Source organism: Scyliorhinus canicula, chromosome 14 (genome assembly GCF_902713615.1).
Source record: "Scyliorhinus canicula chromosome 14, sScyCan1.1, whole genome shotgun sequence".
NCBI lineage: Eukaryota > Metazoa > Chordata > Chondrichthyes > Carcharhiniformes > Scyliorhinidae > Scyliorhinus > Scyliorhinus canicula.
The window spans coordinates 29,658,843-29,672,994 of record NC_052159.1 but is presented as its reverse complement, the minus strand read 5'-3'; the positions used below and the strand labels follow the sequence as shown (position 1 = coordinate 29,672,994).

Sequence of the window (14,152 nt, the reverse complement as noted above, 5' to 3'; positions counted from 1 at the left end):
CAGGGGGGATGACCTATGGTGACTTCTAACTTTAATGATGCCATACGTCCTATCCTTTTCCTTCTCTAGGATATGGCGGAGTAATGGGGCTGATGGAAGGGGCTTCCCGTCTGCGGAGACAAAACCTCTTGTCCTCCACAGGGGTAGAAAGTCTGTTAAACTGTTGCAGACATATAAACTGTCCGAATATATGTCTGCTGGGCTGGGGAACTAATCTGGGTGGTCCACTATATAAGCAATGGCCGCGAGCTTTGCTGCCTGCGCGCCTAAGTGACCTGGTAATTTTAATGCGATCTCTTCTAGTGCGCGACCCTGCGCATCCTCCACATAGATCCTGCATCCAGTGATGCGTTCTCCATCTAAAACTGTGGATGAACCGTCCACATATATTTTCAATGGGGCACACGTGTCTGTGTGCTGGGGGCTCTGGCTTGAATTCCCTATCTTCCTGGGGGGTGTCTTTGCAATGAAGGATCCTGTGTTGTGTAGGGGTGCTACAATCTCACGTTCATGGGGTTGTCCTGGATATTGGAGGTTGCCCGCTAAAAATGTGTGTGTTTTGATCCGTTTAACTGTTATGTCCCGTCCTTGTAACAGTAGTGTCCACCTAGCTGCTCTTATCTGGCTCACTGAACCGTCCTTCAATCGACCGTCTAAAAGTAACTGTGTGGGGGTGTGCTCGGTCAAAATGGTGATGGGATTAAGTCCGGTAATGTACAAGAAGTACTGAACTGCCCAAAATACTGCTAGTAGGTGCCTCTCGCAGGCTGAAAATCCTTGTTCTACGGGGTCTAAAAGTCGTGAGGCATAAGCGACTGGTCGTAGCTGCTCGTGCCATTCCTGAAGGAGCATGGCCGAGAGGGTCAGATCGGTGCTAGCTATCTCTATTGCATAGGGGGAGAGTTGGTCTGGAACTTGTAACGCGGGTGCTGCGCTAAGGGCCGTTTTTAACTCTTCCACAGCCTCTGTATGCTGCGGAAGCCATTCCCAATGGGCTCCTTTCTTAAGAAGGTCTGAGAGTGGGGCTGCCTTTGTCGCAAAACCATCGATATGGTTCCGACAGTACCCAACCAGTCCTAAAAATGACCGGAGGGCTGAAACATTCTGGGGAAGGGGCAATTTGACAATCGATTCAATTCTTTTGAACTCGATCTCGCGTTTGCCGGGCGTGATGACTGTACCCAAATACATCACTTGATTCTCTAATATTTGGGCCTTTCTGGGGTTAACTTTACATCCAATGTCTTGTAAAATTTCCAGGAGCTCAGCCAGAAGCGTGATGTGCTCTGCCTTGGTGTCTGTCTGCAGTAATAGGTCGTCCACATACTGTACCAGACATTCGGGTCGGGAAAATTTTGCTAATCCATTTGCCAGCTGTCGGTGGAAAATGGAGGGTGAATTGTGGAATCCTTGTGGGAGGCATGTCCACGTATACTGCTGTCCTTTAAATGTGAAGGCAAATTTGTACTGGCACGCTTTTGCCAATGGGATTGACCAGAAGCCATTGCTAATGTCCAATACCGTTAAATATTTGGAGTGGAGTCCCTGCTTGAGCATGGTCTCGGGACTTGTTGCTACCGTGGGGGCTACTGCTGGGGTTACTTTGTTGAGTTCCCGATAATCTATGGTCAGACGCCATGATCCGTCGGGCTTCCTCACTGGCCAAATAGGTGCATTATTAGTTGAGGCTACTGTCCTAAGTACACCCTGCTCTAATAAGCTCTCTATAACTTTTCCAATCTCTCCCTCTGCTTCTAGGGGAAATCGGTACTGTCTCTGTGGTCTCGGGTCAGGTCCAGTAACTCGAATTTGTCCAGTCATTCTGCCGCAGTCGTGCTGGTGACTGGCAAATGCTGTCCTGTGTCGGTTCAAAACTGCCCTAACCTGTTTGTCCGTGCTAAGCGTGGTTGGGTCAAAACAATAGTCACCTACTGCGCTAATCCTGTTTGCATACTCTCCTACTGTGAGAGTTGCGGGTGCTCTGTCCGATTTTGCCATTCTCCAGACACACTGATTGACTGGATCGAACGACAGGCTGTGGGCATTCATAAAATCAATACCCAGTATGTGTTCTGCTGTGCGGGGCAGACTAACTAAAACAACTGGGTGTCTGGTGGAGATGTTCCCTAGCTGAATTGATACAGGGGCTGTAATGTGTCCCTGTTCTGAGTGACCTGTAAATCCGCTGAGTGTAATTGTGGATGTGGTGGGCCACGTGTCTGCCTGTGCTGTGGTGATGGAATTAATGGTTGTGCGGGACCCTCCTGTGTCCCAAAGTAATTCTATGGGCTTCCCTCTAATCTTTGCTGTGACCACCGGCCTTCCAGATCGGTCCCAGAGGGTGTCACAGACCCAAGTTGGGGAGCCCGAACACCGTCAGTCCGTTCCGTCCACATTGGTCTGTCCTGACTGCGTCTCTATACTGTGGATAGGCTTAGCTTTGTTCCTGTTCAGAGTGCCTGTCTGCTGGCCTCTCTCAGATCTCTGTGGACCATTGCATTCGCTTGCAAAATGCCCTAACTGTCCACAGTTGTAACATTCCTGCGACTTCTGTGGGGGGCTGTTCTTTCCTTCGTTTACCCATGCGGGGTTTTGGTGCGCTCTTACTGCCTGTATATCTGCTGCAGCCTGAGCTTCTTCTGGGGTCTTTACTTTAACCTTACCTTGGACGGATTGTTCCCAAGCGCAGGATATTCTGTTCGAAACCCATTTTTCATTATGGGCCTCTACTGAGGGGTCATAACTGCTGCAGACATTCTGTCCTGCATCTGCGGCGTGGGAGATTATGGTGCGGGTCTATTTAACCATATTATCGCGGGTTAAATGTGCGCGGTCTAAATTGCCAAAAACGGCAGTGAAATGAATCCACAGCCTTCCTGCAACTGCTGTGGGATGCTCTGTCCTCTTCTGCCCACACTTATTTAGGCCTTCGACTGGGTCTCCTCTATTGTACCCTATCGCGTCTAAAATAGATGTATGCATTTCCTCTAATGTGTCTCCTCCAACGTTCTGTGGGTCGGGAAGGGCCGCTACAACCGATGAGTCTAAACTCAAAACTGTGAGCTTCACTTGCTCTCTCTCATCCAGGCCGTACATGGTAGCCTGTTGCTTCACTTTCGCGAAAAATTGGTGGGGGTCTGCAGTGGGGAGGAACGGGGTGATTTTCTCACACGCGTCCCTTAGTTGTGTTACGGTTAAGGGGGTGGTGTAGGTGACCTCGGGTGCGCCTTCTGTGGTTGCCTTTCTTCGGGTGGTGACTCGGTTCATAGGTGCGGGTGCTATCTGATCTGTGGGGGGTTGGGGCGCTTTCCTTTTCTGTTGTGCTGCTGCGCACATGTTCCCTGAACATAGTGCTGCGCTGTCTCACTCAATTCTTGCCAATCTGGGGCATTTTCCACATCTAACTGTGTTCCAAAGGTGCTTTGGAACCCATTCTGTACGGAAAGCAGAGATTGCAGCTGCGCAATCTGCTTCCTACACTTCGCGTGATCCACTGTGCTTTGCCTTTGCTCAGTGGTGGCAGCATGGAGTGCTCTTAAAGCTGCCTTTAGGTCAGAGCATTGCCTTTGCAGTGCCTTTACCTGCTTCTCTGAATTTTCCCTGATCAGAACTGCGCGCTGCACATCCTGATAGGCTTTCTCATACTGGGTTTGGGAACTGCTCAGATGGGCTAGACAAGACTGATGTGCCCTCTTGGCATCATCCACCTCTCTATCCTTCTCTGCCAGCTTCCTTCTTAACTCTAGGTTTTCCTTTTCGATGTCCCTGACATCCACTTTGCTCATCCTATTCCTTTCCTCTAATTCTTTGCGGAGCGTCCGAACGACCTCCTCTGTGCCTCACAATTGTGCCAAGCAGGACACAATTGCCATCGGTTTGCGTGCTTTTCCTAAACTCTTGTGAATTTGAGAAAGGTTCTCCCACCAAGTATGTCCTATACTCCCGGGGCCTGTCTCCTCATTCACACAAAACTCACTCCAAAGGGGCCATCCTTTCCCTTTGAGATATTTCCTGAGTTCCAGCTCCCATACGGGACACTGGCCTACTCTGCTACTGTTGGTCGCTGCGACCACGAACTGCTCTGGGTTCATGAGGCGTTCCATTGCCTGCATGGCCATTTCCTCTTTCTCTTTTTAATTTGGAACAAGGGATGATAAGGTAATGCTTTTATATACGGGTACGGCTTTCGCTATGTTCCGATTATAAAACTCCCGACAGTTTGATGCAACAAAAATCTCTCGGTTTAACCTTACAACCCTGTTAGTTACACATGCAAAAACACACTTTCGAATTATGATTATTGATTTGAACTCCTTGAATACTTGTGGTTTTTCCTTTTCCCAATTGGATTTCCAATTCAAATTTCTGGGTTCTCTCGGAGTGGGGGGGCCACTTCTAATCGAATCCCATCAGAGTCACCGCTAAATGTTGGTCGTTCTGGGTGAGTGTGCTTAACACTCAATTTGGCTCTGTTTCTTTACTTAACTCTGGAGTCGCCAGGTATCGTTAAGATACCGCCACAAGTTCAAGGTGAAGTTCAAAGCAATAAAACCATACACCAATTAGTAAGTTCAAACAACTGAGTTTATTATAATACAATCATAATAACTACCCATGCACACGCTAAAAGGATTAAGCTATTCCTACCGCTAAATAAACTAATACGTATCACAAAGGAACTGCCGGGTCAGGGAACAAGGCCTCTTGCTCTGCTCTGGTCTGCAGACTTCAGGTTGGTATAAGTTAAAAGGGGTCAGGAGTGTCTATCTCTGGTAGCGATCGTTGTGAGACACTTACTTGCTGGCGGCTGCTGTCCGAACCCTCTCCTCTCTCTCGTTCAAGGTCTTCTTGGCAAAAGCTGGTCGAGGTGCTGGTCCACAGGGGAGGGCTGGTCAAGGAGAGAGGAGGGCTGGACGAGAAGACTGAACCATGTGTGGGACCTGTCTTTTATAGGTCCCAGGGATCCGCGCCCCTTTGGGCGGACTCCCTTACCTGCTTGGAATCGATTGGGTCTCTTCCCAATCAATATGTTTGAATCCCCCCAATACTGAGGCTGTTCCTTAGCTACTGGGCGGGCTCTCAGGCTCTTTGTTTTCAAACCCTGTTGGTGCCTGAGTGTCTGGTATCCTTTACAATGTTGCAGTTGCTTCCCCATTCGTGTCCATTGTATCTGGAATCGTTCCATTAACATGCTAATTATCCCGGTGATTGCCTCATTAGTATGCAGAATGTTCGTTTCGGTGCTGTCTGCTTTCTTAGCAGACAGAATCCACACCTGCTAGGTGCAGCCTGCTGGGGCTGCAACATTGTCCATTTTATCCTGTCTGCTTTGCGTTCCTCCATTTTGTATTTAGGGAAATGGCCAACTTCGGTGGCTATAGTGGGTTTCCTCCGGGTGCTCCGGTTTCCTCCCACAAGCCCCGAAAGTCGTGCTTGTGAGATGAATTGGACATCCTGATTTCTCCCTCAGTGTACCTGAACAGGCGCCGCAGGAATGTGGTGACTAGGGGATTTTCACCGTAACTTAATTGCAGTGTTAATGTAAGCCTACTTGTGACACTAATAAAGATTATTATTATTACTGTCTATGTTATAACCCGACCCACGGCCTCGGGATTTTGACCATCAGGTTCCCCGTGGCCTTACCTGAGTATGATATCTCCCGATGAAGGAACGGAGCACCCTTAACCCAGGGTGCCTTGGGACATAAATACCCATGCCTGAGAGTGGGTTGGGACCGGGAGACCCTTCGGGGAGTAAAACGTATTTTGAGTAGGTAAATAAATCTTTCTTGTCCATCATCGCTTCCTCGTGGTCGCTTGACTGGGACCTTTTAGCCTATTCCCCCAAAGTATGCTGCTTGATTCTGTAGTTTCTGTAAAACGTTGCTCTTTATTTACAGCAAATATTTACACATTTGGACCTCTACACAAGGTTGGAGATCCCTAACTCTTCAGTCATGTGATCTGCGATCATTATTATATCAGCATCATATTTGCTTCTGATGTTAACCCTTTACAGATGTGGCAAATTAGCATTGTCAGGCTGTGGAGCTATGACATATATCACAGACGTGTCTAATATTACAATTTCCAATAGAACATAGAACGATACAGCGCAGTACAGGCCCTTCGGCCCTCGATGTTGCACCGACATGGAAAAAAAACTAAAGGCCATCTAACCTACACTATGCCCTTATCATCCATATGCTTATCCAATAAATTTTTAAATGCCCTCAATGTTGGCGAGTTCACTACTGTTGCAGGTAGGGCATTCCACAGCCTCACCACTCTTTGCGTAAAAAACCCACCTCTGACCTCTGTCCTATATCTATTACCCCTCAATTTAAGGCTATGTCCCCTCGTGCTAGCCACCTCCATCCGCGGGAGAAGGCTCTCGCTGTCCACCCTATCTAACCCTCTGATCATTTTGTATGCCTCTATTAAGTCACCTCTTAACCTTCTTCTCTCTAACGAAAACAACCTCAAGTCCATCAGCCTTTCCTCATAAGATTTTCCCTCCATACCAGGCAACATCCTGGTAAATCTCCTCTGCACCCGTTCCAAAGCTTCCACGTCCTTCCTATAATGAGGCGACCAGAACTGTACGCAATACTCCAAATGCGGCCGTACTAGAGTTTTGAACAACTGCAACATGACTTCATGGCTCCGGAACTCAATCCCTCTACCAATAAAGGCCAACACACCATAGGCCTTCTTCACAACCCTATCAACCTGGGTGGCAACTTTCAGGGATCTATGTACATGGACACCGAGATCCCTCTGCTCATCCACACTACCAAGAATTTTACCATTAGCCAAATATTCCGTATTCCTGTTATTCTTTCCAAAGTGAATCACCTCACACTTCTCCACATTAAATTCCATTTGCCACCTCTCAGCCCAGCTCTGCAGCTTATCTATGTCCCTCTGTAACCTGCAACATCCTTCCGCACTGTCTACAACTCCATCGACTTTAGTGTCGTCTGCAAATTTACTCACCCATCCTTCTGCGCCCTCCTCTAGGTCATTTATAAAAATGACAAACAGCAACGGCCCCAGAACAGATCCTTGTGGTACGCCACTCGTAACTGAACTCCATTCTGAACATTTCCCATCAACTACCACTCTCTGTCTTCTTTCAACTAGCCAATTTCTGACCCACATCTCTAAATCACCCTCAATCCCCAGCCTCCGTATTTTCTGCAATAGCCGACCGTGGGGAACCTTATCAAACGCTTTACTGAAATCCATATACACCACATCAACTGCTCTACCCTTGTCTACCTGTTCAGTCACCTTCTCAAAGAACTCAATAAGGTTTGTGAGGCATGACCTACCCTTCACAAAACCATGCTGACTATCCCTAATCATATTATTCCTATCTAGATGATTATAAATCATATCTTTTATAATCCTCTCCAAGACCTTACACACCACAGACGTTAGGCTCACCGGCCTATAGTTACCGGGGTTATCTCTACTCCCCTTCTTGAACAAAGGGACCACATTTGCTATCCTCCAGTCCTCTGGCACTATTCCTGTAGCCAATGATGACCTAAAAATCAAAGCCAAAGGCTCAGCAATCTCTTCCCTGGCTTCCCAGAGAATCCTAGGATAAATCCCATCTGGCCCCGGGGACTTATCTATTTTCACCTTGTCCAGAATTGCCAACACTTCTTCCCTACGCACCTCAATGCCATCTATTCTAATAGCCTGGGTCTCAGCATTCTCCTCCACAATATTATCTTTTTCTTGAGTGAATACTGACGAAAAGTATTCATTTAGTATCTAACTTATCTCCTCAGCCTCCACACACAACTTCCCACCACTGTCCTTGACTGGCCCTACTCTTACCCTAGTCATTCTTTTATTCCTGACATACCTATAGAAAGCTTTTGGGTTTTCCTTGATCCTACCTGCCAAAGACTTCCCATGTCCCCTCCTTGCTCGTCTCAGCTCTCTCTTTAGATCCTTCCTCGCTTCCTTGTAACTATCAAGCGCCCCAACTGAAACTTCACGCCTCATCTTCACATAGGCCTCCTTCTTCCTCTTAACAAGAGATTCCACTTCTTTGGTAAACCATGGTTCCCTCGCTCGACCCCTTCCTCCCTGCCTGACTGGTACGTACTTATCAAGAACATGCAATAGCTGTTCCTTGAACAAGCTCCACATATCCAGTGTGCCCAACCCTTGCAGCCTACTTCTCCAACCAACACATCCTAAGTCATGTCTAATGGCATCATAATTGCCCTTCCCCCAGCTATAACTCTTGCCCTGCGGGGTATACTTATCCCTTTCCATCACTAACGTAAAGGTCACCGAATTGTGGTCACTGTTTCCAAAGTGCTCACCTACCTCCAGATCTAACACCTGGCCTGGTTCATTACCCAAAACCAAATCCAATGTGGCCTCGCCTCTTGTTGGCCTGTCAACATATTGTGTCAGGAAACCCTCCTGCACACATTGTACAAAGAACGACCCATCTAATGTACTCGAACTATATCTTTTCCAGTCAATATTTGGAAAGTTAAAGTCTCCCATAACAACTACCTTGTTACTTTCGCTCTTTTCCAGAATCATTTTCGCCATCCTTTCCTCTACATCCCTAGAACTATTAGGTGGCCTATAGAAAACTCCCAACAGGGTGACCTCTCCTTTCCTGTTTCTAACCTCAGCCCATACTACCTCAGAAGAAGAGTCCCCATCTAGCATCCTTTCCGCCACCGTAATACTGTCCTTGACTAGCAGCGCCACACCTCCCCCTCTTTTGCCCCCTTCTCTGAGCTTACTAAAACACCTAAACCCCGCACCTGCAACAACCATTCCTGTCCCTGCTCTATCCATGTCTCTGAAATGGCCACAACGTCGAAGTCCCAGGTACCAACCCATGCTGCCAGTTCCCCTACCTTATTTCGTATACTCCTGGCATTGAAGTAGACACACTTCAAACCACCTACCTGAACACTGGCACCCTCCTGCGAAGTCAAATCTGTGCTCCTGACCTCTATACTCTCAATCTCCCGTACCCCAAAACTACAATCCAGGTTCCCATGCCTCTGCTGAATTAGTTTAAACCCCCCCAAAGAGCACTAACAAATCTCCCCCCCAGGATATTGGTGCCCCTCAGGTTCAGATGTAGACCATCCTGTCTATAGAGGTCCCAACTTCCCCAGAAAGAGCCCCAGTTATCCAGAAATCTGAATCCCTCCCGCCTGCACCATCCCTGTAGCCACGTGTTTAATTGCTCTCTCTCCCTATTCCTCATCTCACTATCACGTGGCACGGGCAACAACGCAGAGATAACAACTCTGTTTGTTCTCGCTCTGAGCTTCCATCCTAGCTCCCTAAAGGCCTGCCTGACATCCTTGTCCCCTTTCCTACCTATGTCGTTAGTGCCAATGTGGACTACAACTTGGGGCTGCTCCCCCTCCCCCTTAAGGACCCGGAAAACACGATCCGAGACATCACTTACCCTTGCACCTGGGAGGCAACATACCAAACGTGAGTCTCTCTCGCTCCCACAAAATCTCCTATCTGTGCCCCTGACTATTGAGTCCCCAATTACTAATGTTCTACTCCTTTCCCCCCTTCCCTTCTGAGCAACAGGGACAGACTCCGTGCCAGAGGCCCGTACCCCATGGCTTACCCCTGGTAAGTCGTCCCCCCCCACAAGTATCCAAAACGGTATACTTGTTACTCAGGGGAACGACCGCAGGGGGTCCCTGCACTGACTGCTTCTTCCCAGTCCCTCTTACAGTTACCCATCTATCTCCAGTCTTTGGTGTAACTACTTCCCTGAAGCTCCTATCTATGACCCCCTCTGCCTCCCGAATGATCCGAAGTTCATCCAGCTCAAGCTCCAGGTCCCTGACACGGTTTTTGAGGAGCTGGAGTTGGGTGCACTTCCCACAGATGAAATCAGCAGGGATACTGACAGCGTCCCTCACCTCAAACATTCTGCAGGAGGAGCATTGTACTGCCTTCCCTGACATCACCTCTAGATTTAAAAAAAAAACAAGAAAAAGAAAAAGAAAGGAAGAGCTTACCTGATATTACCTCAAACCCTGCTCCCGCTGAAAGTTAAGCAAATTTAAAGGCACTCACTCACCTTCACGACAGGCCCCTGCTCCCGCTTCCCTACCACCGTGGGGTGGGGGGGTTGGTTAGAGGAGGAGGTAGGGTGGGAAACACTCACGAAGTGTTTTGGGTTTAAATGTCACTTGCCAACAGCCCCTCCACAAACCACCTTCAACTTAGGCTGACCGCACTGCATGTATGCAAATTCCCCCAGAACAGCTGATCAGTAGCTCTGCTGCCCTCTGCTGGATGCTTGCCTTCACTCAAACTCCTTGTGTCTCCTTCGCCGGTTCACCTTCAACTTAGGCTGACCGCACTGCACGTATGCAAATTCCCCCAGAACAGCTGATCAGTAGCTCTGCTCTGCTGCCCTTTGCTGGATGCTTGCCTTCACTCAAACTCCTTGGGTCTCCTTCGCCGGTTCACCTTCAACTTAGGCTGACCGCACTGCACGTATGCAAATTCCCCCAGAACAGCTGATCAGTAGCTCTGCTCTGCTGCCCTCTGCTGGATGCTTGCCTTCACTCAAACTCCTTGGGTCTCCTTCGCCGGTTCACCTTCAACTTAGGCTGACCGCACTGCACGTATGCAAATTCCCCCAGAACAGCTGATCAGTAGCTCTGCTCTGCTGGATGATATTCTGACAGAATCCCTGAACAGCAATTTAAAACCCAAACCCAGACCAATTTTCCCTCTGTTTCCTAGCCTGTGATTCCGAGACCAACTATTATTACTCTTTACAGGCTAATGTCAGAGATCACATTGTGAACTTTCATGAACTCAGTGCTTCGGTATCAAAATAGGTGACCCAGGCAATGGACAGCATCAGTCTGTAACTGGGCTTAATTTTGATGGAGTTCAGTTGTACAGTAATGATGCCTTTCACGTGACAAGTTCAGATGTAAGATCAGAGCACATTTTTATCTGTATTGCAATTCGCTAGCAACAATTTGGTAAAAAAAAAACAACATTCGGCAACAGAACAATTTTGATGACAATGAACCTGTGAGACACAAATCTTAACCAGGAGAACAATGGGGAACATTAAAGCAAAGTGGAGAGGGAAAGAAAGAAAAAGCAGTACAAGATCAGCAGGAGGCCCATAGGTACAGCCGGGTAAAACAGCAGAGAGGGTTACGTGAGAGCAGCGAGAGATCTGTGAGCGCAGCACAGATAAAATGAGCAGCAGCGAGAGGGAGAAAGGGCACTCTCAGGACAGTGGGAGGTCCGAGAGCACAGCAGAGATACAAAGAACAGGGAGAGTGAGAGAGAGAGGACAGCAGAGATAAAAGGATGGGCAAAGGGAGAGAGATAACAGTGGGCTGCCTGAGGGCGCACTGGTGACAAAAGGAGTAGTGGAGAGAGAGAGAGCACTGCTGGAGGACTGTGAGTAAAATGGTGGAAAAGGAATTGCAGAGCAAGTAGTATGGGAACAGCTGGAGGCCCATCAACACAGCAGAGATAAAAGGAGCAGAGAGAGATAGCACTGTAATAACAAATTTTAAAACTTCAAATATTGTCGGAGGACAATATGTAGGTGATTGGTTGGTGAATATTGCAGTTTTCTATTTGTTCTTTAATGTGGGGAGATCTGTCGGATTCAGAGCTAAGAATCTGTAATTACTTACTAATTTAATAAACTAATTAATCTACAGGACTAAAATTATTGTTTAAACAATTTTACGTAAGGAATACCACATAGATGCATGGCGGCATATTTCAGCTTCTGGAATGCATATCCTGTTCCATGTGGGAACTCCAGGAGGCTTCTCATGTACCAAATGAACAATGTGAAGGAAGTGGCATTAGCTGCAGGAGCTCAGGCTCCAACTTTCAGAGCTTTAGCGGCAGCTGCTGTTACTGTGGCACATCCATGAGGCTGAGACTGTGTGAACAGCACATTTGTAGAGGTGGGTCGCCTTGTTGCTTAAGATTTTTCTGGCAGAGAGGGGACGAGTGACCGGTGTCTAAAGAGGACCAGATGGCTAGTGCAGGAGTCCTCTGAATGCAAAACACTTGTCAATGTTGGTGACCAAATGCTGAACCTGTTTCTATGGTAGTCCACACTTTGAATAGTGGATGAAAGATTAATTTCTGAGTGCATTGACCATTTATTAGCTAATAATACCAACTTCCCCTCACTCATGTTCATCATTATATTGTTTACAGATCATTGATTATGTGCTGTAGGATCAGTAATACTCGCTGTGACGTAAAACCACTTCTCACCTCACAGTAACTATTGTAAGCATTGTTCAGACATTTGCCAGAAAATATATCGCTGAAGCTATTGGGCTCAAATCTATCCAACTATGTGAGATAGATGGTGGCTTATTCATCTCTAACCAGTGACTGAATGTTGTTTTCTGTATGACAGGATCTACTGAAACACACTCCTGATGACCACCCGGATCACCCATGCCTGCTCGCAGCACAGCGTTACATTAAGTTGCTAGCTGAAAGGATAAACAAGGGAAAGAAAAATGCAGAGGAGGCAGAGAAAGAGGCTCGAGTCCTGCAAGAGATAGAATCCCACATAGAAGGCATGATGGATGTGCGGATCCATGAAGAGGTATAACTTTTCTAAACGGTCACAAACTGTGAACCACATTAATGTTTATCGAGGTGACTTAACATCTTACAATATTTTCTGGTTTGCATAAAGTATACGGAGTAGGATTTCCTCAGTTCATATCTGCTCTGCTTCAGTTTTGGGCAGTTTCATTAAGACTGGGTAGCACGGTAGCGTAGTGGTTAGCACAATGGCTTCACAGCAGCAGGGTCCCAGGTTCGATTCCCGGCTTGGGTCACTGTCTGCTTTGAGTCTGCACGTTCTCCCCGTGTCTGCGTCGGTTTCCTCCGGGTGCTCCGGTTTCCTCCCAGAGGTCCCGAAAGACGTGCTGTTAGGTCATTTGGACATTCTGAATTCTCCCTCTGTGTACCCGGGCAGGCGTCGGAATGTGGCGACTAAGGGCTTTTCACAGTAACTTCATTGCGGTGTTAATGTCAGCCACAAATTTGAGAATAAAGATAGAAAGAAGAAAGAAAGACTCAATTCATGAGGTAGCTTTTCCCACCATATTTTCCAGCATTATGACAAAAAAAGATGCTCAAGATGTGGTGCATGCCATCACGCTGGCGGGAACCGCCTGGCCAGCAACATTGGCTTTCCAGAGATCGGTGCGCCCCGCCCAGTCTCCAGCACAAAAATAAAAACAAAGAACCCCACACAACGAACATCTAGACCCCTCTGCCCACGCATACAGGGAACACCTCCCGCCCACGTAAATGGGGGGGGGGGGGGGGGGGGACCCGTCTCGCCCATGCACGTTTCCTGCCCCCCCCCCCCCCCCCCCCCTCGGACCGCCCCAGCAGAAACCTCTCATTGGCAGTGGAATGGCCTGTCCCGCTCCCCTCAGGGACTGTACTTTCCTGTACTATTGCTGTACTGTACTGAGCTGTACTGTACTGTACAGGGCTTTGGTGAGACCACATCTGGAGTACTGCACACAGTTTTGGACCCCTTACTTGAGGAAGGACGTAAATTCACTGGAGCCGGTTCAGAGAAGGTTCACTAGGTTGATTCAAGGAATGAAGGACTTGTATTTTATATATATATATTTTTATTACCTTTTACAAATATCGCAACAAAAGTTTCAAAGCACAGCTGGTACAGTACAGAACAAATAATTCTGCAAATGTAAAAACAAGCAATACAGGATAAATTCAGAACAATGGTCCTTAAGAGCTAACACCGCATCAATCAGAAAATGGGGGAGAAAGAGGATAAGGCCATATAAACAAGACAGGATAATATATCAAGCTGCCCACCTTTATGTACAACAGGATCACGACTTGCAAACTGGCTCTTGGGATACCTTGCAGACAAAGCGGAGCCTATATATTTGAGATAGGGGTCCCAAACTTTACGGAATGCGTCAGACTTAGAACGGATCACAGACGTCAGGAATACATTCCATGACTATTTTATGCCAGTTATGAATTGAAGGATACATGTCCAGGAGCAGAGGATATTTTCACAAACTGCAAAAAAAGGTTAAGGGACGGGATTC

General features: G+C 47.6%; 1 protein-coding gene across 1 annotated transcript in view; it reads left to right on the top strand.

The window, feature by feature from the left end:
- Positions 1–14,152, top strand: part of LOC119977696 (rho guanine nucleotide exchange factor 17-like) — a 502,702-nt gene that overhangs the window by 405,645 nt on the left and 82,905 nt on the right. Inside the window, exon 6 of the mRNA XM_038818879.1 lies at positions 12,457–12,651. Coding sequence (XP_038674807.1) covers positions 12,457–12,651 — 195 coding nt within the window. The remainder of the gene's footprint in view (positions 1–12,456; positions 12,652–14,152) is intronic.